Raw genomic sequence first — 26,115 nt, forward strand, 5'->3', positions numbered from 1 at the left:
CAATCATTGGGCTGCCCAGCTGGATTGTTGGGGGGAACTGAGTGATGCCCTCTGGCCAACAGAAGGAAGAGATCCACTTTTGACTTTCTCTGTGTAGACCTTCCCCAGCTTCATGGTGCGACTTGTTTCTCTAGTATTAAATGCATGTGGACTCTAACTGTGTTTTTTGTAGGAACTGAATGTGGCAGTAACTCTGTTCTTTGGTTACTCGTTTCTGCAAATTTCACAGCAGTGCTGGAGGCCAGGATGTACAAACTCCCTTTGTGTAATTTGGTTGGTATTACAAGCAGCATGTAACCTGTTGCTGCAAACAGTTGTGGGTTTTCTTTCTTATTTCGGTGAATGCTCTTTGTGATGCTCTTTTTCTTCACTTTCACTTTCCTAAGGTTTCAGGCCTCTTTCTTTGTTATACTTAGGTGTGAAAGTCCATCTAAGCCTGCTTGCAGCTCACACCCTTTTCCATGCTCCAATGTCAAATTCCCCTTTTTCAGGAGTGGAAGATGACATTTTTGAAGTTGATGCTAAACTAGTAGTACCTTTGAGCTTCACTGGGACTGTTTTACTGCTGCTAATAATAGCTGTCACATTGACTGCAGGCAGTTTAGAAGGAGGATTGTGTCTTCAGGACTGACGTGACTGTGAGTCTAACTACAGCGGTTGCAAACACTGTCACCACGGAGCTATCTCCCCTGCTTCTTTGCTGGAGGGAGCAACAGAAAGGAAATGTGTCCGTCCTTCGCTTGCTTTTGTTCAGTTTATTAGTGAAAGTCCACCTCTATTAGCAGTTGGAGAGAATCTTCCACTGTGTGTAATGAGTGTGGGAGTATCTGCTGCTGCTGGCAGTCTCCTCTGTGCCCTTCAGTAGAGGACTGAGCCAGCAGTAACATTTTAAACATCTGCAGAATTTGTCCACCAGTCTGAAGTCAGTGGTCATGCAGGCCATTCTGGACTGCTGGGTTTTTTTAGTTTGCAGACTGTTACACAGAATTATATTATTTAGATATTTATAGATATGATAGCACTTCAGAACCACATTAAGCCTCATAGCCAGATTTAGTTTTGAAGCTGTGGATCTTCTCTCGTGGAAAAAAAAGAAGGAAGTCGGTCCTGGAGATCTGTAATCCAGAGTTTTGAAAGAAAGTAAATATCCAAAGAGAAAGGAAGTAAAAAGTAGTAGATAGATGTTGCATGATCACAGTTTAAAGAGTTTGAGGGAATTTGGTGTGCTTTTTGTGTAATGCAAATTCTGGGGATCAGCTGCTGTGAAGGAACTGATTTCTGATGTAGAGGGATATGATGGCTATGGCTGAATCTTGTAACTTTTTTACAAGTAGAAACAGAATTATAAGAGAATTTGTACTTAAACTGTAAAGAAGTTGTCAGACTGTTGCAGTACAAAGGCCAGGATCTTTATTTGAACCTCAGATGCCATGATTGTGGCATGTGTTCTTTGCAGTCTTTGAGGAAACAGTGAAGATGTTTCTCACTACCATGGATTAAAGAAATACGGTAATTCCTTGTAGCATCCACCTGAAATTCTTGCTAAGAGATGATGCTGGGGCTTGGACAAAAGCTGGTGGCAGGAATGCTAACCAGATAGGGAATGCTCTGAGTCTTTATTTTGCATGTAATATGCATGTTGGGCAAACCCACTTTTGTTCCATGTCCCATGAAATAACTGTCAGCACAATCAACCAACTGAAGCTGAGAGATGCTCAAGCTAGCTAATTTAAAATTATAATGGCTGGCTTTCCAAGTTCCCTATATAAGTGGTTAATTACTTTGTCTAAAGAACTGGTGGTTTTGTATTTAAATTTGCATACTGCAAAGTCCTTTTTTCTACCACTCATGGAAAAACACATTTGCTCTTATTTGCATTTGGTTTCACTAAACCGAACATCTTTAGGCGGTTAAGAATCTGAAATGGTCTTGGAGATACAGAATTATTCCACGTTTAAGTGGAAAACCCCAAAACACAGCTCATATGTCGAGGTGGCGCAGGAAGTTGCCACGGAAGTTCTGTGGTATCTTGACCATTAGATTTCTGTAAAGGGAGCTTTTAACTTCTATCTGTAGAGGGTGCCCTGTGGCAGAAGGAAGGCTGAATCATTGGGTTAACACCACAGTCTCTGAGAAATGTTTGAGGAAGTTTTTGACTGTGATCTTAGAGGCTGTTAGTACACTGGAGTGCTGTGCTGTGCTGTAGCAGAAATTGCAGTATGGGAGATGAGCTATGAAGGAAAAACGAGAGACTATGTCTCTCATTGCTGAAAGAGGCATGGAAGGATTTCCTCATCAATTTTAGTATTATAAACATGTCTAATCAATCATGTGTTTTATGAATGTGTCTTGGCACTGTCTCAAGACTTGATTTTTTTCTGCATGCAAAAATCTATCATCCCTTGAACCCAGAGTTTTAAATAAAATGAAAAATTGTTCAGATTCTGATGTATCTCCAAACGTATTTTTTGTTTTTTCTTCTGTATAATTTTTCAGAAAAATATGAACAACTCTCATGTCTTATCTTTAAGGAAAAAAAAAGAAGGTTGGAGCTCTTTCTTCTTATAGGTGGAGATACCTCTATCTTTACATGAAAAAAAATTAAAAGGGTTCAGACATGTTTTTTCCCCTTGTGTACCTTGCCTTTTGTAGTGTCACATTAGTAGACAGCTGTAGATCTGATTGTCAGGATATATCTACCCATTCCTCCTTTTTCCTTCATTACTCCCCACCTGCCATATCATATTAAATTATCTGGGAGTATTTCTTTCTAGGGTCTTCTTTGCCAAGGTGGTTAAGGGCAATGTTAGTTCCTCCTTCTTCATGGAAACATATAAATCAGTATAGACTGTGACTCAAGTTTACACAGGGAGTTGGGAAATTCTCTCTGGTTTTTCCCCCCTCCAGGCTTCTCTTCCAGCTATAGATAGTAACAATGGATATATAGATGGCATCAACAAGCACTAATTACAGATAATATTTACTGTCTTATGATACTGGTGTGTCAATTTTAGGTAGACCTTTCCACCTAGGTATTTTGTTACAGGTCATCTTGTTGAATCATGCATGGTAGCCAGATTCCATAGATATGGATATGTGCCTAGTTATTCACACCCTTAGTTTTCACCTAACCAGTATTACTGGGATGAAATTATTTTATAAGAATCTGTACCCTGCACAGAAAGCAAACCAACTTTTCCTGTTGTCCAGCTTGTTGCACATCTTTACGTTTTGCATATCTTACTAAATATACCAGTTCACGTGTATTTCAGGTTAATTTCTTAAAGGCCTATTCTATTTTAACAGTTTCAGTGAGTGCTGAAATGGACTATTAGGTGTACCAAGATTTTATAAGAGTAGGCTTCTACGTGTTCAATAGAAAGACTTACGTACTAACAGTAATACATTTATCTGATTTTAATATTTTAGTATTAAAGAAGGCAAAGCTGGCATTGCATTAAAAAGTAGCAATGATTAAAATGGCATTAAACCCCCCTAATGTTTAATGGAAATAGCAGGAGTTAAATCATGAAGGAAAAACGTAAAGGGAAATGCTGGAAAATGCACAGCAACTGCTCGTCTTTATTTTAAACAAACATAAGAAGAACCCTGCAAAATTCAGCACAGCTTTTGTAGTAATAATCAAGTTTGCATGTATTTAGAGTCATATACATGAGTAGCACCCATGAAATAAACACGTTCAATTGTGTGCAGTATTGAGGACTGAGATTCTAAACTTCGAAGACTATGAACTTGTTCATCCTTTTCTGCCTGCACATTTTACCACCCCAGAACACCAATGCTGACACGAGCCTTTGGGAACCACCGACAGGAGTAACTATTCTGTCCCGTCTGGGAATTAGATCATATTATGTCGTGATCCTTGGACCACGCTCCTGCTTTTGTTTGTCTTGTAATTCTATGTCCAAACAAAACTAAAATTGCTGTAAATTGTGGCTTTATCTTCTAAATACAGTTTTTAATTAACATTACTTTGATTTTCACATTGTATCAAAGTTGATACAAAGCCTCAAAAATTACCTGCTGAGGTAGCTTCTTGTTGTGTGCGCACAGTGTAAGCCAGCTACCGTGTGGCAATATGTGAGGAATGAAACAGATCCTTTTGCTTTTGATTGTGTATTTGCTTCTGATTCCATATTCTTTGGGGACCAGTTTCTTCTGTAGGTTGAGATCTTTGATTCTGCTAAATTAACCATATCAAAGAATCTGTATTTGTTTGTCTCCACTAAGAGAGCTATTTAATGCCTCATAACATTGACTCATTAAAAGATCATACATGCAAGTATTTCATAATCCTTTGAAAACCTTTTTTTTAAATTATTCCTATTTCATATTTCTCTTCCAACAGCATCCTCCCAACAAAAAGGGACTATTGCCCTGTACCTGTTTTTTTGTTTCTAGTAGCCAAAACTAGTCTTCTGGAACATGGTCATATAGACAATGCATCTATTATGTCAGCAGTCACGTGTAAGCTGCATGTCATGTCAATGATTTTATATGACCCAAGAACATTGTGAGCTGTAGAAGCTTTGAAGAGTGTGATTTTATCAAGAAAGAAGCTCTTGTCCTGAGGGTGAGAGTCAGTTCATTTTCTCTCTTCCTCCTCTTTTTGTGTTCTTAAATGACCGGTTGCTCCTTTTTCTGTACTTTGCTGCTGCTTTTAAAAGCTTCTGGGCATTTGAGAGCCTGAAGGCTTTTGGAAGTGCTGGATGTAAAAAAAACAACCCTGGTGTTATGTGACCCACATTACATCCTTGGATTATTACTAGCACATCTACTGTGAAATATCTTGAAAGTTGTTGCTTTGGAGGTGAAGGATCTGTTCTTTTTTTTAAGAATCTCTTGATAGAGGTTTTAAGTCTACATCAGGCAGAATTGTACTCCTGTTCTCACCTGCACAAACTTTCAGTGCTCTCAAAAGCTTACTAAGAGGATAAGAAAGAAAAGGTGGTTGTGAAAAAAAATTCAAGTCCTCTATATTAGATCTGCCTTGGACGCAGCTGTATGGCTTTCTTGGTTGAACCTCCTGTTTGGCTTTGTGCCTACTATCGTCTCTGACAAGCACAGCTGGGTAAGGAGTTTTATCAGTGTTCCCCAAACTGATATGAGACACCTGTCCGTCTAAGCTTATTGTGGCAGAATGTGCTGATTTCTGCGGTGCTGCTAAGAAACCCATTTTCATCATTGATATGACCCATGATAGGGAACCGCTCCTGATCCTGGTTTTGTTTCCTGTTCAGGATCTCCTTCACAGACCTCCTCTTTGGGTGTAGGGAGAGTGATCACAATCCTACTTCTTACAAAGAGAGGACCACAGCATGAATATAAATAAGTGGCTATTGCCTCTAGTGTGAAAGGTTCTTGTAACAGTTTAAGAGACCAAAACAAATTCTCTTTCTATTATTTACCCTCCCAAACTCCATTTTCTCTGTAGTATGGTTGCTAAGGAAGAGATGAGGAAACTGCTCGCATTTTAATAGCAGGCGTTGTTGCTGCAGTAGAGAAAAGAGGTAGTGGAATGTAAGATAGTCTCAAATGGTAAAGAAATAAACTTCTGCTTAACTGTCCTGTGCACAGGCTTGCTCCAAGCTATTCTTTAAAATGCATCGAGATGAATAGAATTGTATGGCTGCTATTCCTAATAACAGTGGATGCTTGCAAATTGTGAGGATCAACGGTGTACCTGCTGCTTCTCCTTCACCCCACAGAGCAATGTGAATTTTTGGCATCCCCTTCCCAGAGTAGCAAACTGTCATATAATCCCTGCAGTTTGGGTGTCATTTACAGTCTGCTTCACTTAAATGCGTCTCTGTTAACTGCATAGTCTGCCTAAATGGAAAGCCAGCGGGTATTCCCCATCAGCAGTTAGTGGATTAAAGTGCTGTTAGGCTCAGAAAATTGCCTTTAAAAAAGGCCCGAAAAGTTGGCTTTTCTTTGTTGGTAACCTCCATTCTAGTACATTCTGTGTGATGGTGTGTGTATGTGTGGTGGTGGTGTCAACAGCACCAGAAAAACGCAGCTCTGAGGGGAAAAAAAAAAGTCATCCACCTCAGCAATTTGAGTTATTTTCAAAATTCATTTTGACCACTGTATACTCACTCATTGATCACAAACTATCATAGCTGAATCTTTCTTATAGCTTCTTGTGGCCATTACAAAAAATTTGGTAATACTAACCACACTTTGCTGCTTCTGTACAGAAATGTGTTGCAACTGGAGTTTAGCAGATGCTGCTCTTGCTGATGTATGAACCAAATCTAATCTGGCTTCCCCTTGAAGCATGAAAGGGCTAATGCAAGTCAACATTTGTTTTGTGAGAAGGCACAGCTGAAAAATGCTCAGAGGCCACTTTCGGTGTGAGAGAAAGGTTTTCTCACTACATCTCCAAGGGACTGAATTCAGTCATAAATGTAGGATATAACCTTCACTGAAAACAATGGCTGATGCGCTGCATGTTCCAAAGCTGAATTTGGCATTGGCTACTGGTCAAATCTGACTATTTAATCAGAACCTAGGAAAAAAAGTTCTCTTCTCAATGTGATTAGAATGGCTGTTGCTGGCCGAGTGGTAAATGGAAAGGTGGCTTCACCCTTCACAGCAGTAGTTACATGGCACTGTGGTATTTAAGTTAGAGGCCCCAGTGTTGCACAGACAGCTGTGATGATTTTGTTCAGAAAATATCCCGTGTCATCAAAGTTGTATTTTATGGTTGCACAAGTTGGTTGCATATTATAATTAAGTTGGTTGCATATAGGCTGGTGGTTTAGTCTTAACAGTGTTATACAGATTGTACTGAAAAGTTGAAATATATGTGTGGGCTGCAAATGGTGGCCTAGTGCCATGTTTCCTTAGGCCGTGTTCTCTGACCCTCACAAAGTAAACCCAGTCAGACCTACTCAGTGCTAGGCCAGTGAAAATTCTCCTAAAAAAATCTCATCGCTACTGAAAGGTAGAGGAGTTGATGAATTAACTGGCAGGTTTCCATCCCAGCTTGTGCAGTATTAATGCTTTCTTGTGAGTTAAGCGGATGCTGTAGCACACGGCTTTCAAACAGGCTGTGTGGAGGTGCTGAACGGCATACAAATACATGACCATGAACCCTTATGAGCATTAAAGTGCATAGTTTGCTTTTTACTGCTTTTACTTACGCTTGCACTTTCCTCAGCTTAGATAATGAAGTTAGGCTAATTTCACTTTTCTTTGGTAGTTTCTCTTTCTAATCGCATGGCTTATTGATTGGGTTGCAAGGATGAATTTTTCTATCAGGCAGACTGCTTTCACTGAATTTACAAAATCAATGAATCACATCTGTGAGCATACAGCTATCTAGTTAATATGCGATTTATATCTTCCACTCTCCCTTTTTGCACGGGTATCCTAGCCTGAATTCTGGGGAGTTCTGCCTCCCTGAGCCCCTCTATAGGGTGTTGTTTGGCTATAGCAGCCTTCCTCCCTTCCTGTTCTGTGCTACTGCTCATGCTGTCTGTTGTAATCCACCATATGGCTGTGCTTAATCATTACCTTGCTTGCGCGACCTTGAGTATCACTTGGGATTTCTTGGAAGAAAAGGATTTGTAGAAATGTGAACCCAGAGTCTCTTTGGCAGTAAGTCTGTATTCAACACAAAAAGGCATAGGGACGCACCACAAGCTGCAGTTCAGAGCTGTGTGCTTCTCTTCACTAGTTCTCAAAACAACAGGAAATGCAGAATATTTTTTTAATTTGTTGTTATGAACTTGTCCTGGTATGTGAAATAGTCTCTAAGATAAGATTTTTTTTTTTTCTCTTGAGATGCTGAGATGCAGAGGGTGCAGTCTAGTTTCTGTAATAGTTCTAGTCACGCTGTTAAACACAAAGTGTGGTTTGAAATCGAAGAGCTTTCAGGTATGTATGTGTAAGGGCAGGCATGCTGTTGCAGATTTAGATGATGAGCTACAAAAAACACTTCAGCTCATCGTAAATATTTGTTCTTGTTTCTGCTTACTACTAATGCACCCCTTGTACCATAACTAGAGTTCTAAGTGTCCTGAAAGTGTCCATATGGGTGTAGTCTCTGCATATTAGGCATATACTGCTCTGAGCTGGTACCTGCCATGAGTAGGCAGGAGTAAGCTCTGGTCTTGGAATATGCATGTGGGTTCCCTGTTAAGGCAACAAAAAGTAATCATGACTTGCTGTATTTCACTAACAGTGTAACTCTGTTGATAGTAGCTGTATTGCAATGTTACTTGTCTCTTAGTACACCCCGCCCCCCACAATTCTTCTCTACCCCTCCTCATAAACTGCTGGCAGCAGTCGTCTATGCCAGCTCCCAGACTTCTCTGGAATGTTTTACTAATTCCTGGAACAGTTCATTAGAGATATAAAAACCTTGTTCAAAGTTCATATTTCAGAATTTTTCATATTTGTGAAATAAATTATGCCCATTTTTGGGTGGGAAAATCAGACAAGCATACAAAACCCGCAAAATGTTGCATAGACTGTGACACAAGTTGAATGAGAGAGGTGGGTAGAAGGGTAGCATTATGGAACTTATTTTCTAGCCAGCAGAGATATATCTCCTTTTATATGACCCAATTTATTTCTAATTTGAAAATTAATTTAAAGATTAATTTAGAGGGATAAAGGAAACAGAAGATTGTTGGTTTGTGATTTAAAAACTTACACTCCAATCTGTCTTTGAGTAACTTTGAATTTCTCTGGTCATTCTAGAACTTTGGCTGAGCTCCATGTACAACAGCCTTGGATTGGCTCTTGGGACATCTGTTAATCTATATATAGGATTCACACACTTGCACACGTAAACAGGTGATCTCCTAAATATATGAAATGGTATTGGGAACTCCGAGTACTTATTTAAGCCAAAATGAATTCAGGAGTGAACTGAAGTAATCTTTTTTGCCCTCCTCCCTGCCACAAAAATAAGCTGCATTGGGAAAAAAGTGCATTATATGCTGATTATAACTTGTGCTTAATATGTATCTATATACATTCATAAATCCCAGGAATTGCTTAGTGCCTATTAAAAGTATCCTGAAAATGACCTTTTTTCCTATTCTGCAGTTTAGTCCTCTTGACAGTTGCTAGTTTCTTGCTGTGAAGGGACGTACTGTTTAAAAATAAAAGGTGCATATAATGGGTAGAGAAAAAGGTTAGTAGATGGTAACTGATATAGAAATAAGATATATTTAGAAAATTCATAAGGGAAGTTGAAGTCAGTAAGGGAATTTTAAGTCACTTGATGAAGTCTCTGGCTGTCTGTCTGAGACTGATTTCTAATAAATCTGGGAACAACAGGGAGACTTCAGAAGAATGAAAGACCAGTAACATTTTGCATCACTACTGAAAAAGGGTAAGTGAGTAAAGAGTGGCTAATCTGGTATCAGTTCCAGGAAAAAACTATGGAAAATTTGATAGAGGATTTAGATGGTATAAGAATAGCAGTATAATCATGCTATCCAACTTTTCAATTTGTGAAAACAGGTCTGCTCAAATGAGATTTTGTTGTTTGGACACGTGAAATTTTGTTGCTACGGGTTTTGTCGGGGTGTAATAGACTTTTATAAGGTCTTTAACTTAGTAGTGTGGTGTATTTTGGTTTTAAAATGTATCTTTGAATTAAATGAAGTACCGTTTAAGTTGATTAAGAACTGACTAATCAAAGACAGCAGAAAAGCGTTTCTAGTTAGGATCAGCCTGGCGGTCTGGAAACAAATGCAAGATGGTAATGGTGTGGATGGCACAAAGATCAGTGGAGGCATAAATAATGACATTAAAAAAATGGTTTGGATCATTTAGGCAAACTGAGACAACTGGGCAAAATGTGCATAAATACAGGTGAGGGCACCAAGGAGCAAAAACTGCCAGCCACACCTGCGTGGGAGAGTTTTTCACTTAAAATCCCTGACTCCAGGAGGTGAAAGGTAAATAGTAGGTGTAGCTGGAAGTGGGAGGGAAAGTAGACAGTACTAGCAAATAAATAGTAAAGTGACAAAAAGCAGTAACGTACATTGCTAGATGTGTAAGTGGGAAGACATGAGTAATAATGAGATTATCTGCACTTAAAGCTGGGGAGATGGACCTGATGCTATAGGTCTGTGCCTTGCCTGTATACATTTAGTGAGATGTGCTAAATTAGGGTATGGAAATGAGTCCCTGAAATTGCTCACTAGGGGAAATAATGCCACACGATGAGAGATTTAATGTATTAGCCCTCATACTAGCACAAAAGTAGAAGCGCGATCGTGTGCTGGGTGGGAGGAAGAGTCTGGCATTACCACTCCTCTTTGCAGTTTCATGGCCAAATGAAGGGCCTGTTCCTTCCCCTCTGCATTCCCTCCTCCTTGCTCTGGCTCTTGGCTGATCCCACACAGAATTAGCATGGCGCTCTGTACAGCCTCCCTCTCTCTTTCCCTCCCCTGTACTAAAGGAAGTAGTTTCCTGCTCAGGGTGCATATATTAAGAAATCCTAATTTGGCTTAAGAAAGAGAAGAGGTAACTTGGTTGCACACTGTGTACAGAAGTACCTGCACAGGGAGGAAACATATTCTCACTGTCATAAACCTTTCAAAGAAAGGTACATCAGGAGCCAAGGGAAGTGGAAGCTAGACAAATCCAAATGAAAATTTAAGTGTGCATTTAAATGGCGGTGATTAGCCGCTGTGCAATCAAGGAAGAGATGGATCTCTTGTTAACTTCATATGAAGACCAGATGCCTTACTGGAAGATGTGTCTTAGTCAAATGCAAACTGCGAATAGGAGATTGAAAGAAACAGGTAAAATGTGATAATGTGTGTAAGTAGATGACGAGGCATCTTCTCCTTACATTTTTTGATCCCTGCTTTAGGGAGTGTACAGTATAAATTTGGATATAATGTATGAAATTGAATGTATTGGACAAGAAAAGTCCTTAAGAAAGGAGGCATAAACGTTATAATGAGATTGTATAGTTGGACTGTACAAGGAGTAGTTTTGCTGTCTGGTGGTTCCACTGCATTTGTGTGGGCCTGTTCTATGTGGACTATACATTGAATATAAGATTGACAGAGAAATTGAAATGAAAACAGGGAAGATGCCATGTCATTCATTCTATAATATTTTATGTTGAGTATACTTAGGGGCTTGGACTTGATTGCAGGCTGGATTCAGTATCTATTGATGTTCATTCAGGTTGTCCTGAATTGATGTGTGTGCGTGCGTGTGTGTGCACACATGCATGTGATTTTTTTCTTCAGTTTTGTAAGGTCCCTTTTGTATGGAAGTTGTCTTTGACTGTAAGACCAATCTCTAGAACGTTGCTTTGATTATGTAGTTTAAAGGGAAAATGATGTTATAATCTAAATGTGGAAATTATGACTATTCAAGAGATTTACATTAGAAAAAATATATAATTGTATTTCATACAGGTAATGTATATGGTCTATTAGTCTAAAATAAATAGGAAAAAAATTAGCGATAAGGGATTCCTTTTGCTGTGGAACAAAGACACTTCTAGATATATTCCATGATATTTCACTTTCATGAGGTGTTTCTGAAGGTGAATTTCTGAGTTGAGGAAGAAAATCAGCCTTGTAATTTAGAGTAATGACCAATAATTTTGTCATATCAATTTAATCTACACATGGTAATTAGAGTTTTCAGGAGTCATTAGCAGCTGGGGTGTCACTCTGTGTTTATTGGAGGACTGTCAGCCGGTGTTTCTCTTTGTTTGTTTTTTAATATTAATGGTTTGGAAAGAAGTCGGTGCTCTAGAAAAAATTGAGAAACAAGCCTGGCTTTGCGGATTTTTATCACCCTGCCAAGACCCTGCGCAACTTCCTCTGCCTGTTGCCCGCAGCAGAATACGGAAACCTGACTGCTGAAGGCTACTTCTGCAATTGCAGTGTTGAAGGAGAGCTGGGTGGGAGGGGGGTGTCTTTTCGTTCTGCTGTTTGCTAGTGCCTTGGCATCCAAAGAAGAAAACTAGATGCGTTTGAGAATGTCTCCTCAGTTGTTTCTTGCACTGATGGGTTTCCTTTTCTTCCCTCTCTCTGCTCTTGTGCAGTGCTGCAGTTGAAGCTCCAGCAGCGACGCACACGGGAGGAGCTGGTGAGCCAAGGGATCATGCCGCGTAAGTATCACTTAAACTCTTTGTCTTCATGTTTTTATGCATGGTTTTGAGTGGAGAGTGGTTTCACATATGATTTGAAAGGTAAGATTCTCTGTTTCTGGGAGAAAAACATCATATATAAGAGCCCCACCCTGTCCTACCCAATTTGGTCCTCCTGAAGTATTGATACTCTAGGTATGGGGCTACCTCTGATACTGAGGAAGAGACTTAACAGCTCCAAGCATAACTGCACTCCAAAACAATGTTTTTATTTGATCATGGTGGAGAAGAGTCTTCTGGAGAACATGCTGTGTTAGACGTGCCTTATATACTTCACCCATACTGGTAATCAATCTTTTAACAGGCTTCCTGCCTCTGCAGTTTCTGTTCTTGTTTGTCAGCTCCCCAGACCTCTGAGGCAGTTGTAACTTTGTATGTATATATTCCATAAACTGAGTGAAAACAAGCAGTGTGTACAAGATGTTAACTAACAAGGGGCCATATTTTATATTTGTAGCTAGAAAACATAGCTAGGAAGAGCCCTATGGGAGCCAGAGAACTTATACTTGTCTGGGTGGACACATAGGATATACCCTAATGCCAAGCTTTAATAAAGTCACTGTCAGGTTAGTGTTGGAGAAGGTAATCTTTGTTTTGTTCCCCTACTTCCCCCCAAAATGCAAAAAAGATATCTGACAAATAGTTTTGTCGTGGTTTGATACCTCCGAACTAGATGACTTATAGGTAACAACTCGAAGCAAAACCAAAGAGCAAGTGTTTATTTTTGAGGCTGTCTCAGTTTCACTTAACAGCTTTAGTAAAAGGCAATGGATCAGGTATATTTTTCTTCTGTCAAAAACTTTCCCCTCCCCCATTTCACAAACCTTATTTGAAGTCAGTGTAGTAATGAGGAGTTTCTCATTCCTTCTATTTCTGGGGTGCTCACTGTAATATGACACAGAGATGTGACTTAGACTTTGCTAAAGGCATAAGGTTAGGCTGTCAGCTCTCTCTCTAAATGAAGAGAATCCGTCAGCAGCACTCTGTCAGCTGAAGTGGCTCTCTGGAAGGTAGTGACATGCTCAAGATGTTTCTGGGACCCCTACTTAAAATTCTGTTACCAAAACAAAATGGAAAGATTGTCCTGTCTGGATATAGTACATCATGCCCATCCTCTTATTTTTACCTGGGGAACTCATATACCTGCTTCTACAGAATACACTTACTTGCTTTTTGATGAAAGACTAGTGTCCCAGTGACTGTGTGCTTTTACTAATGCTTCCCAGAAGAAAATGTTCCTGACTTCTTTGTCGTCTCCTGCTTTAGGTGGATAACTATGCAAATACTGTGTTAAGTTATGTTCAGTACTGGCTTTCTTCAAAGTGTGGCTGGCCAAACTTGTGATTCCTGAGAGGGGTCTGTTTTATGAGACCTTTGAAAATGAGGCTCTTGCAAGTAATTCAAATAAGATACCCAGAGTAATTAGTCAGTCTTAAATTTGCTTAAAATATAGCCTAAATAACTAGTCTTTGCAGACTTGTGCCCTTCATTGCTTCATTTATGTCTCTTACATGTGAGTTTTATGACAGACCAAATAAGAATGCTTAGTGAAATATCATTGTGAAAATATTGGCAACACATGAAAAGGTCCTTTCTGCAGTGGTGAAAAACCACTTTAGCAGATCTGTTTTAAACATGATTTGAAATTGGTTCTCTCCAAATCATGGTATCATTTAGCCGTACCTGCCAACTGGAAATAACCACACATAGAGTAATGTTTAAAACATTATTTTCCTGGGCTGTTTTTAATGAGAAGATCAGATGAGAGTTAAGTTGTGACACTTAAAAGAAAAGTCCCATTTTCAACCTGAGAAGTACAGAGGATGACTAGAGGCCATGTTCCTCCTTAAGGAATCTCAGAGCCATGACAGCTTTGCTTCTACTTTGAGCAGTTCACAACAGACATTTTTACTTACTACTGGGAAGATACAGGTATCCTGTATTCTTTCATCTCTCTGCCCTGTTACCCCCTGTCTGTGAAAACACCGAGGTACTTGATCTTGTTCCTCTGTCATCTACTACTAAACATGGCTATACTGGGCCCCAAGTCTCCCTCTTGAGTTTGTTAGTCAGGAACCAAGCCCCACACAGCCCTTTATGATGATTTAATGGAAATATAAAAGTGGGAATCCAGGGGATGGTCTCGTGCTGAATGAAATGAGCTGGAGCACTTTTCCCATGTGAACTGCAGGTTGGCTTCTAGCCTTTATTTTCCATCTGGAGAGCCCTAACACTCTTGAAAGAATTGTGGTAGTTGTGGTTGTATCTACGTTAGCATTATAGCTTGCATCAGGGAGGTGCTTTTGAAGCAAAGCTCCTGATTGCAATTGCCTACTGTACCTTGCTTTGCACCATGAAATGAAGTTTGAGAGTTGGATTAAATTGGGATGAAAGTAAACTGGAAAATATTCTACCTACAGCTAATATGCATTCAGTCCATGGAAGCAGACTACACCTTGTCTGGCATGCCACCTCCCATTTCACCTTCACGTATAGAGTGTGGATGTCAGGTGCTTAGCATCAGCTGTTACTCTGTGCAAATTTGGTCTTACTGTGCTATCCTACATGTTAATTTAGATTAGCCTTTATTACAGAGCAGTTCCTGGATCTTGTAGCAAAACAGGTGTGCAAAAGTCTGTGAAGTAAAAGTTTTGTTTTACATTAAAAGCTAGCTAGTGTGCAAACTCACTTTGGTACCTTTGGTTCTCCTGACTGCAGTGTAAGTCTTACGTGGTGTTTAGATTCAGCTTGGTGCCCTAAATCAGAAACTGTATTTCAGGCTTCCATCAAGTCAAGGTTTTTAGACGCTGTAAACCTGAGGAGTGGGAGAAGAGGCGTTGGTGTCCCATCAAAGTGAGAGTGAGAGTCACACCACTCCTGCTTTGCTTGTTCAGAACAGAGCTGGGAATTGCTTACTTTGTTCCTATGTGGAATTTTGTTTATACAGTAGAGAGGAAAGGCAAATGTTTCAACATTTTTTTACCAAGTACACTTAATCTTGCTTGAATAATGATTCCAACCCACCAGCCACCTACAGGGCTATGCTTCACTAAAAGATTAGCGTATTGTTGTAAGAAATAAAGCAATTATAAGCAGTGACAGAGGAGTCAAAATAATTGGGTTTTATGCTTCATTAATTCTTCTTGCTTTTCTGTTATCATTTTGTGTAAACTTATACTAGTAGCAGGATTCATTAGTTGAAGATTAAAATTCTCAGTTGCCCATAGAAAAGAGGTGGGAAGCAAGTCTTCATCTGCATCTGACATACCTGTGATTTGAGCTAGAAGGATTGTATTTAGAAACAAGGAGAGATGACTTTTCCTATTTATTCAGGTTTGGCCTATTTTCTGGCAGTGCAAATAGAAGAGCTTTTTTGCTGTTTGCAATTTTTTGTAGCTATGCAGAGGTGATTTTCATCTTCTCATCCTCATAAAATGCAAGCTAAACAAAAACTGCTGTCTGTGCCCAACTCTGAATTCTGCGAGGCTGTAGAAGAACAGTCAGATTCTGGCAGATTTTACAGTGTCAGATTTAAAGGTTACAGCTATCATAAGGTTTTCTTGGGTAGTATTAAAGACCCAATTTTCTACCCTTGAAAAGAATGTTTAAAACAGTAGCTAATGTACATCTGAGTAGAAAGACATGTGGAAAGTATCTTCAACTAAAACAGCAAAAATTTTTAGGGGAAAGACATTTGGCAAATGTAGCAATACTCCGCTTTGCAAAATATGTTGTGCTTTTTCTGTTTTGCAAGGTTTAAAGTTTCACATGCCCATTGTTTTATCCATCGGAATTAGGGTCTTTGGCTTCTGACTGCAAATGCAAAATACAGGCAAGCATGCAGGATTGACATGTGGCAGAATCCTGCAGGAAAGCTGCTGCTGTGACCATCAGATTCACCTAAGCAGGCAAAACAGAAGTAGATAATTTCTCTGTTGCTCTATAGCACTGCTTTGTGAATATCTGAAAGGTGACACAGGCAGCCTTTGAAAAGGGCATCGTCTGGACTGAAAACTAGAAGGAGGGTGGCTGCAGTACACCAGAGAATTTCCAGGAGCTTCTTTGTCGCTTCAGTGTATTGGATGTTTGCCAGTTTTGTGTCCACATCCAACTACTCTGACTGCATGTTAGCATTCCAGGATGCAATATATGCAGAATGCATGAATGGATGTAGAATCCAAACAGGATGGAGTTTGTGCTGTTTTTTTAATGTGACTGCTTTTACAGGCGCTGAGGTGTTTCCATGTTGTAGGTCTGCGTTACCAACACTCCGATGCAGTTTTCTGCTTGGACATGCAGCCATGGGCATTGCTTGAACATATTTTGGAATACGAGATTTGTGAATCTGGTGCTGCCGGGTTTCAGACTCTGCTGAAGAGAGTGTATTTTATCTCTGGACTACACGAGGGGAGTGTGCTGTAGTTCAGTTGCAACATGTCACGCAATTAGGAATGATTGTAATACAGCAGGCAGTCTAATGATTATAATCTCATTAGGCCTTTCATATCACTAGCTTCATTTTTTTTTTTTTTTGTAGCCACAAGTTTAATGGAGAAAACGTAATATTTATTATAAAACCAAAGCACAGTATTTGCTTTTGGGAGGTGGTGTGTGACGTTGCTTAGAATTAATTCTAAAGGAATTGCCATTTACTGGGGACACTTAGTGATTTGAGGATACAGAACACAAGTTGTGCTTTGGCATATCATTGTTGATCATCATCTAGGCAAAGCTTGTAAGTGGTCTTCTGCATCCAGCACAGCTGCATCACAAGAAAACAAGCATCTTTGAGATATTGATTTCAGGAAGTAAAATGCTTGCCACCTGTGAGCTTCTAAAGTTAAACCATATCTCCAGACTTTAACACCTCAACCCCCAAATTTGGCCATACATCCACACTTGTGTTTGTGTAGGGTTGCTAAAAATGATATTGCTGCTTTAGCTTTCACCTGATAGTCTAACTGCGTCTCAATTTTAAAGAAGTAATGTTGTTGATGAAAACTATGCACTTACAACTTCATTGCATAGCTCTATGTTTATATTTTATTCATATTTATATTTTCTTATTAAGCTGCCAGTTTTAAACCTGAAACTTGTCAATACAGTATATGGGGCGGTAGTTGAAGGAGACCTGTCCTTTGAGGATATGGTTGACTCCTGGATCCTGTTACAAACATTAGCTACAGTAGAACGTATTAAACGTTGTCAGAAACAAAAGAAACAAAAAAAAACCCTAGCTTTCTTAACTGTTAATTGTGAAATAGGAGCGTCTTTTGTTGTATGTCAAGGAAAGGAGAGGTGGTAAGCTGTTGGAACGTACATAGTTATCTACACGTGTAGTATTTTTCATGGCAGGAACCATTCTGCAGTTATGCTGATGACTTCAGGTGCAATTCTTAATGTCTCAACAATATTTTATCTTCTACATAAAGGCTAGGATAGAAGATGAACTGGTGTGCCTATGTGAAGTTTTACTGATTCGGAAGTGTCGCAGTGTAGCTACACAGTCGACATTTCGAGACTATTGTGTGTTATCTTTGAACTGCAGATAAACCAATTGCATTAACACCCTGAAAGAGCTCTTCCTGCTTTACCTATCTCTACTGCATAACATGTTCCCATCATTCTCTTGCTGCTTTACATATCAGGTCTTTGTAGTGACGTTCCCTATAGTTTTTTGAATGTATTTATAGTAACAAAACAAAATTACAAATTTTTACTTCCCTGCCATCTAGTGTCTGCTATTCTGCCCATTGATGACTTCTTCACTTTCATACCTTTCTTCCACAAAACAAGCTGAAACTGTACTTTCATTTAGGATAAGGAGTTAAAACCAAACATATGGACTGTAAATATTATTATTCCCAGACTCGTTTAATAAAAATACCCAGTCCTGTCAAGTCTTTAAGATCTAGAAATAATAATGACCTTTTTTAATACTCTATTTAACCTCTGAAACCTTGCTATTTCCTGGTTCGTTGTGTACAGAATGGGACCTCAAAAATAGAGGCTGCAGTGAGACTTTTGATTTACAATGTGCTCTGAGAGTTAAGGCTGGAACACTAAGCAGGTATCGTAAAACAAACAAAAACTGTAGAGGGCATTTGCAGCTGTACTTCTGTTTGTGGCATGTAGCACAGAAACTGTAACTGGTTTTATTTTAATTTGATCATCTACCTGTAACTTGTCTCCCAGGAATTATTTGCTGGTTCTTTGACTTTGATCTCTTCTCTTGAAGCACAGTTTCAAAGCCTTGAGGCTTTGTGTGGAGAAGGTGTCCGTGCATTTAAGCTGAGAGCCTCATTGTCAGGGGCCTAATAACTGCACCTGGTTTGTTTATATTTTTAGATAGCTGTCTGTGTGTGTTTGCCATGTGTTTATATCTTCTGTGATTAATGAGACATGGTTGGAGTAGGAAAGTTCATTGTTTGTAACGGAACTGTGCTGTTTGCCCTTTCTGAAGTTGTAGAAAGACAAGGCCATGCTTAGGGGGTTGATTGGCTGTGTTTAGTCCTTGATCCCTGCAATGATAAAAGATTTAACTCTGCTGGTTGCAAGAGAAGCGTAATAATTCAGGGGAGTAAAATCTGATATGCGATACAGCTTTTTCCCCTTCATGTTCCCATAGTCGTCTTGGGTTCATTCTTACTGGTTGGGTGGGAATGGTATCTCCTTTTTCTTCTCATGGCCCCACACCTCCCCTAGTCTGGACACTCAGTAAAGTTGTCAGAAGAGTTTGCAAAGGATGATTATCCATCCAAGAAGCAGGCATGAAGTCTGGTCTAGGAATGCATGGATCAAAGGGTTCGCACTAGATGTTCCTTCTCTCCCTTTTCAGTTTGGAGGTTGCATAATCCTAACTGTAAGAAGCTTTCTTTTTTTTATTTTTCAGTTCAGGATTTAGGTAATTTGTTTTGAATGCCAAGAGTTAATGGGGATGGACAGAGCGGGTTATACTATCTATATTTGCTGTAAATGTTCTTTGACACAAATCTGTAGCCATAGTCACCCATAGATCTGATAACTGTTACCATGGGTGACAATTTCCATTTTGCTTCTAAATAGGGTAAACTTTCTGAGAAATTACACCTATCTTAGAATTTAAATTAACTTAGTGTTGGGCCTTGAAAAATCTTAGCCCTTTCTGTCAGTAATTTTGCATGTTCACTGTGACAAACCCATACTTCAGGCTTTTCACATGGGTAAAACTAATGAAAATCTTGTGCTTCAGCTGTATCATAAAGGAGATATTGCTGTAATAAAGTTACTGACAGTTTTGCTGAGTTGTGAACGTGGGCTCTGGAGAGGTGCTTCATTCAGGTGTTGGAAGCAGCTCAGCTGGTGTGTGGCTCCATGGTGAGCTGGGCTGAGGCAGGGTACCACAGTCCCACTTGTAGAGATGCTCATCCAACCAGGGCAAGCCCAGTTCAGGGAGCTGGAAAGTGGCTATTCTGGGGAGGAACAGCTTGTTGTGCAGGCTCATGAGTGTTGATGCAGGAGAAGGGGTAGCTCTTTGAGGTGGGGTGTCAGGGAGGCAGGGCTTCTTCAGCTCTGGCTTTCATAACAGCCCGAGACTCACCAAACAATCTAGCTAACATGGCCTTTATTTGGCTGCTGTCTTCTGTGCCATATCTCTATTGATTGGAATAGCTCAGTAACAGGGAAGGCTCTGTAAAGCCCTACGCTACACCTGGAATGCCATGCTTTGGTAGTGCTGGCAACAGTAACAATGTGGGAAAGAACCTTTCTACAGCCTTTCTTCAGTTTGAGACAAGAAACACTTGTAATTCTTTAAAAATTGTGCTTGAGAGGTGTCACTGAAGGGCAAAGTTGCATTTGTTTGGGTGCCAGAGATGTGTTTCTCACCTTCATAAAAATATTTGGATTGGGTTTTTTAGGTCAATCTTAATTTTGAATTTTCTAATTTTATATATTTTGGGGTTTGCATAATCACAACTTACCAGTTGTGGCTTCTTTTCTTATCCTTAACTTGATACTCAGATCTTAGCCTTAATCCAAAGGCCCTTACCAATGCCACAAGTATGAAATCAGCAAGAATTCTCAAGTGTGATCAGGTCTGTGCACCGGATGTGAAACTCCCTGGAGCTGCATAAGAAGAAAAGGGTGCTGATGGAGAGCTCTCTTCTATCACCTGTGTGTTCCCCACCCCCTTTTCATATTTGGAACTCGATGATCTTCAAGGTCCTTTCCAACCTAAGCGATTCTATGATTCTATGATTTCTACAGCATACTGCTCTTTGATACTGCCCCGCTAGCAAGATGATGGCTCCTTCTGTGCATGTGACCCAGTTTTTGAAAACTTTTTTCTTCCATCCTATGAGAAATGATTTTTGGATGTGGGTTGAAGATGAAGGGAGGAAGAAAGTGCCAACTGCCTTAATCTGTGGTTCAGGTTTTGTGCCTCTTACCAGATGCTACACACCAAATGCTGTTGGGTGGGAGCCCCACCCTGAACCGACAGAGGAAGTCATCGAGTCTGTTTGCAGCACTTTATCTCATCTTTTTACGAAAGCATATTAAACGAGAGAAACTAGAATTTGGTTGAGAGCAGAGGTGAACAGCTGCAGCAGCAGGCCTTCTGCCTTTCTGAATTAAGTCAGCGCGTCTGAGGTTGGGTTTGGACATGACACGAACTTCTCTTTGTCATAGCATAGGAAAAAATTACCTTTCTTTCAGGAACTGATCTAACTGAACAGCAAAATACTTGATTCAGTAGCCTTTCTACAAAAATTGCATGTTGTCTGACCAACTGATTTAGCAGTTCAAATAACACCTTGTTGTCTATGATGAGCTAGAGACTATGGTGAAGGAAAGCTCATATGCTGTCTCCCCCTATCAGCCTACACATCTGGTACCCTCCAGTAGTGATCTTACCAATTGCAGAAGGTTTTGCAGCCTCTCCTTCCCCCTAGACACTTGAGTTCATGAGGGCCTGCGAAGACCTTTTTGCCTTTGTTTCTTCCCTTTAATTAGTTCCTTGCAAACCTTAGTGTCTTCTGTCAGCTGCATAAGCAAATGCAGAGTGTACAGATATTTTGACCTATTTTTCTCAGCAGTTGGGTCAGTCCCCTTTCCCTGCTATGTTTCATTCTTAGAGTGACTGAAATTGGTTCTGATTCCACTTATTTCTCACACTAGATAACAGGAACTTGAAGATCTGCATATGACTATCTTTGAAAGCTTTGCAAGGCTACAATTTGCTTTTGTACACTGAACAGAAATGTTTGAACCATTTTGTCTGGCTTTTTGTCTCTGCTGTTATATTGGAGATTTGGGGTTGATTCATGGGCCTTGATTCAGTCTGTTTATAGCAGCACCAGTTTGATGCTTTGCAGCAGTATCTCCCTTCACTCACACGTTGCCATCTTCAAAATGTGGCTTGGACTGAGGGAACACTGAACTCACGCATTGCAGTTTTGGACCCTGTTTCATAGGAACTCATACATTGCATTGAAGCATAGATTAGCAACTTCCATCTCTGTGCTTTGTATGGAAAGGTCTGCATCATTGTAGACAATCCTGTGTGCTGCTGCTTAGCTTTAGGGGGGTCAGATGGAAGGACAATGTATAGCTGCAAACATTTTTGAAGCAGGGTGGAGGCACAAAACAGTTGCATCATTGATCTCCAGGGAGATTTCTCATGGTAGCTAAGCGTGTGACCACAAAGATACTAATGCTTCAGGAATTCTGGTGATGAAGCATCAAAATGCTCCACAATAAGTAGCAGAGAGACTAAAAAACTAGGATGTATGTGGTAGGAGTTTCATGAGATCCTTGTTAGCCAGCCCATCTGTGGTAGGAAAATCATATTCTGCTGGCAGTCATCTAAAGGTGAGGGATAAAGCTCATCCTCCTAACAGCAGATGTTGCAAATTGCCAGATGGTTGTCTGAGTGGGACAGAAGTACATATAACTCAGTGAAGGGCACCTGCTAGACTGTGCTGTCTCCAACACTGTCGGTGATGCTATTGTCCCTTCTATAACTAAGCCATTTTTAGTGCTTGTTTGGCCATTTGTAACACCAGGCTGTTTACCTAAGGTGGATGGGGCAATCTGAGATGCGGGAGCCGTGGTTCAGCAGCGCGGGGGCTCCTGCTGTAGTGCTGGCTTTAAACCCAGCCTCTTGTTTCTGACTTTGTCTGGCAGGGCAGCTTTTGTTCAGTTTTGCTGACACTATTATTCGTGGAGCTGTGCTATAAACCAGCATACCAATCCAGGTTAAAATAACTCTTTCAAAACAACTGTGATCTGAGTCCACAAACAGCTTTGTCAGCATAACTGAGGGCTAACATGCTTTGTCCCAGGCCTAGGTACAGGAACGAGGGCAAAAAGTGTAACCGCAGTTTATTGATGATGAAAATACCATGCACATATCATGAAGAAACAAAATCAGGCAGGCAAAAGGTATACGTAACTGAAATTGGGCATTGCAGAAGTTACTTCTGTGTTCTCAAATATCTCAGTGGCAGAGAAAGATAAAGTTGTTTTTTTTCTGCATACAGTGAAAAATGAAAACTCTCAAGAGCTAATACTACTGTTGCAGTTTGGCATTTTTTTTTTTCCCTCTGGCAGCACTCTGTTCTCATCAGGGGCTCACCCAAAGTTTTGCTGGCAAAGCTAGCGAAGCTGGCCACCCAGTTAGCTAGATCAAGGATTCAAACTGAGTTAACTTGTACCTCTTTTGGGGGAGGGGCAAGTGCTATGGGGAGGTGTTGGAGTTACTTTATGGTGACAGTTCCCTAGTACAGCTCCCTGTGCAGTACAGGTACAATTAGGGCATCAATGGTGAGGCAGAAACGCATGGGACATGGGGGAGGGGGCAGAAGAGATCATTACTTAAGCTGGACCTACCACCAGACTAAATATTTGTTGAACTGCCTCCTGAACAAGTTGGTGTTAAATGTCTTTTTGCACTTCTTGGGTTTAGTAAGGTGCTTGACACAGGCTTGACGTTTTTGTAAGTAAGCTGGGACTACTCAAAGCTGTATGTGCAAGTGGTGAGAGAACAGTACTGGAATAAAAGTTTGGTGTCAGACTGGGAGGATGTGTTGAGCAGGGCTTTTGGGTGGGGAGGGAGAAGCTCCATGTCTGATACTATTCAGTATTTTCAGTAATTTGATGTAAATGAAGGGATAGCATGTGCATGTTTATTAAGCTTGCAGTTTAGTAGGCTGGGAGGAGGACATGACTGGGGCTCACAGTATTTGGAGAAGCTGAGAAGTATGGGACAAAACCAAAGGAAAATGCAGAGTGTCTACATTTTGGTGTGTCTAGTCAGTGGCATGAATTGAGGATGGAGAATGGCTGGCTAGATAGCAGTTCTGCTGAAGAGGATTGGAGACCTTTCCTGGTTTATGAGCCAAGCGCAGGTGAACGTGTTATGCATGTTGTGTACACAAAGAAGGCAAACACTACTGAAAAGTGTTATTAAATAATAATTTAGCTCTACAAAAGCTGATAAAGCCTAGGCTGGAATATGTACCCAATCTTGGACACTATACTTCAAGAAAAATGCAAATCAAATGAAAGGAGTCCAAAAAAGAGTACACAAGCAAAAGTCTGGGAAATGTTATCTGTAAGGGAGGTTGAAACAACTGGCTTTGTCATTTTATATAACAGAAGACTGTAGGAAAACCAAAGTTTTCAAATGTATAGATATAGATGCGAAGAGGAACAGAATAAGTTGTTCTCTGCAACAATTGCGGGTAAGGCAGGGAATAAAGAGTATAAATTGTAGGAAAGGAAATGTAGGTTAGACATTCAGAAAGGTTTTTAAATAGTAAGGACATCTATGGACTGGGATAATTTCTCTGCAATAATATTGCATTTCTTCATGAGACGTCTTCAAGAACAGGTTAGACAAAGTACTGTAAGGAATAGTTTAGTATATTTTATCCAGCCTGAGCAGTCAGAAAGCTGACTTCATTCCTGTTTCTTCATTCCTGTTTTCTGTGGTTATATCTGCTGCTTCAGGTACCGAGGGCTGTGGACATGAAGCACGTGTCAGTGACAGAGGTGCTGCCCCATGCCTACCTGGTTACCACTGCCTCTACTCCATCAGCTAAGCCACTCATTTGCGTACACCGTGAGAATGAGCCAGAATAGCTGATACAGCTGAGAACAGTAGAGCTTTGTCAGTATGGGTAATTTTGAGTGAAATGAATAAGACAGTACTCAGGTGAGCAAGCAAGAAGGATAGAGGGGGCAGGAATAGTTTTGCAGGGATCAGTACCAAGAGGCTGGGAAGGGCAGTGGTAGGAGCTGGAAAAGGTGCATATCTGCATTGTGGGTCTCCTGTAGAGCTTACCCAGAGCCTTACTTCTTCAAGGTTCTTCATCGGATTTTTTTTTTTCCATTTGCTATAATAAAGTTAACAGAGTTGCTCCACAGCTCTGGGATATGTGGCCATTTCAAAGCCAGAAAAACATGCAAGGCTTAGTTAACTTTGAGTGGAGTATGATTCTACAATAGGCACCCTCTTCTGACATGTCAGCCTCATCCTAGATTGCTGAGGGAAGCAGTAAAGGATTTGTGCCCTCTTGACATTTTCAGAGGTTAAATATGAAGTCCTCTGTCATGTTGCCAGCCCAGAGAGCTACAACCCAGTGCTTGTTTGTGACTGGACTAGTCACGAGAGACTGAAATTGTTCTTTACAAGATTCTTCCCGTAGCAGTTTTGCATTACTTACTATTTAATGTGCATGTGTTCTGGGGGAGAGTGTTGTTTGTTTTTTTTTTTTTTTTTGCTCGGGGATTCTTTTCTTCTTGCTTTGTTCTTCTGTATGCAAGAGTTTTCTTGGACTACCTGTGACATCAGCTGAACTGCAGTTGACTTTCCTGACCATTTGCTATGGTCAGGGAAATGTCATTTAAAGTTCATGTGCTGCCTCTTACTGATGGCAGAGGTAGGCAGGAAGGGGAGAGTAAAGAATTATTGCTGTGCCTGCACATTCCGGTGGTAGAGAGCTTTTGAAGACTCGAGAGGAGACATGCTTCGCTTGTCTCCAGGGTAGATTTTTGTACCAATTTATATATTGCATAGTGTCTTTGCCCAAGTGTACCTGAACTTCTATTTCACTTTTCTGCAATATGCATACAGTGAAAGAAGTGCATGTTTACGTTCAAGCATGTGCATATTCACAAGCAGTTCATGTGGCTTGAAAAGAGTATTTCTCAGTGTTATTTGGTGCTTGCCCTTCATTGAAGTGTGATGGTCAGACTGCCATGTCTCAGCCAACCAGTGAAGTTTTTTGTATTATTTTTGCAGTTATTGCAAAATCGTATCTCTGCCCTTACTTTGGTTTCTCCCAAAGTGCAATCGGTATGCTCCCTTTTCATAGCTTGCATAACTTTCTTCAGTGATTTCTCTCCATAACCAGATTGTACAAAACAAGCTTTAATGTGAACAGGAACTTTTGCCTCATCGTTGTAGGGATCTGTGTACTCACTTGCTATGGTTAGTTTTCAGTTATTGTTAATTTATTCTACAAATTATTATTCATTCAATTCTGTAGTCTGAATCCCATCTATGATGCCCTGGTGTGTTCAGAATTCCTGGCATACGGACTAAATTCTACTTTTTACCCTGTTGATGTGAACCCAGAGGGACTCTAGGTCTGTATTTTGCAGAACGTATGTCTGTCTTAACACTTTGTCTAGTCCATTTTATTCTATAGGAAAGAGTTTAGAAGTCTACACATTCATTAGAAGTAGCTTCTTACATTGCGTTTACGCAAAGGCTTTTATTTTTTAATAGTCTTTCGAGATTTCATTATGAAGTTACATTTGAGAAATATTTAATCATTGGTCTTAAGTGAAAAATAATACGAGTAGACTGTATTTCATAGGATTAGATGCAATACATTGGAGTTACTAACTGTAAAAGTTTACATTTCTGTCTTCAAGACTTGCAACTTATCTTTAAA

At 40.1% G+C, this 26,115-nt stretch overlaps 1 protein-coding gene across 1 annotated transcript in view; it reads left to right on the forward strand.

Annotated features, from left to right (window-relative positions):
- The window catches only part of MRTFA (myocardin related transcription factor A), a gene marked incomplete at its 5' end in the record, with an annotated part of 49,574 nt that overhangs the window by 6,075 nt on the left and 17,384 nt on the right, over nt 1–26,115 (forward strand). The window contains one exon of the mRNA XM_082488263.1: nt 12,065–12,130. Coding sequence (XP_082344389.1) covers nt 12,065–12,130 — 66 coding nt within the window. The remainder of the gene's footprint in view (nt 1–12,064; nt 12,131–26,115) is intronic.

Source organism: Vanellus vanellus (assembly GCF_965231255.1).
Source record: "Vanellus vanellus genome assembly, chromosome: 1".
Taxonomy (NCBI): Eukaryota; Metazoa; Chordata; class Aves; order Charadriiformes; family Charadriidae; genus Vanellus; species Vanellus vanellus.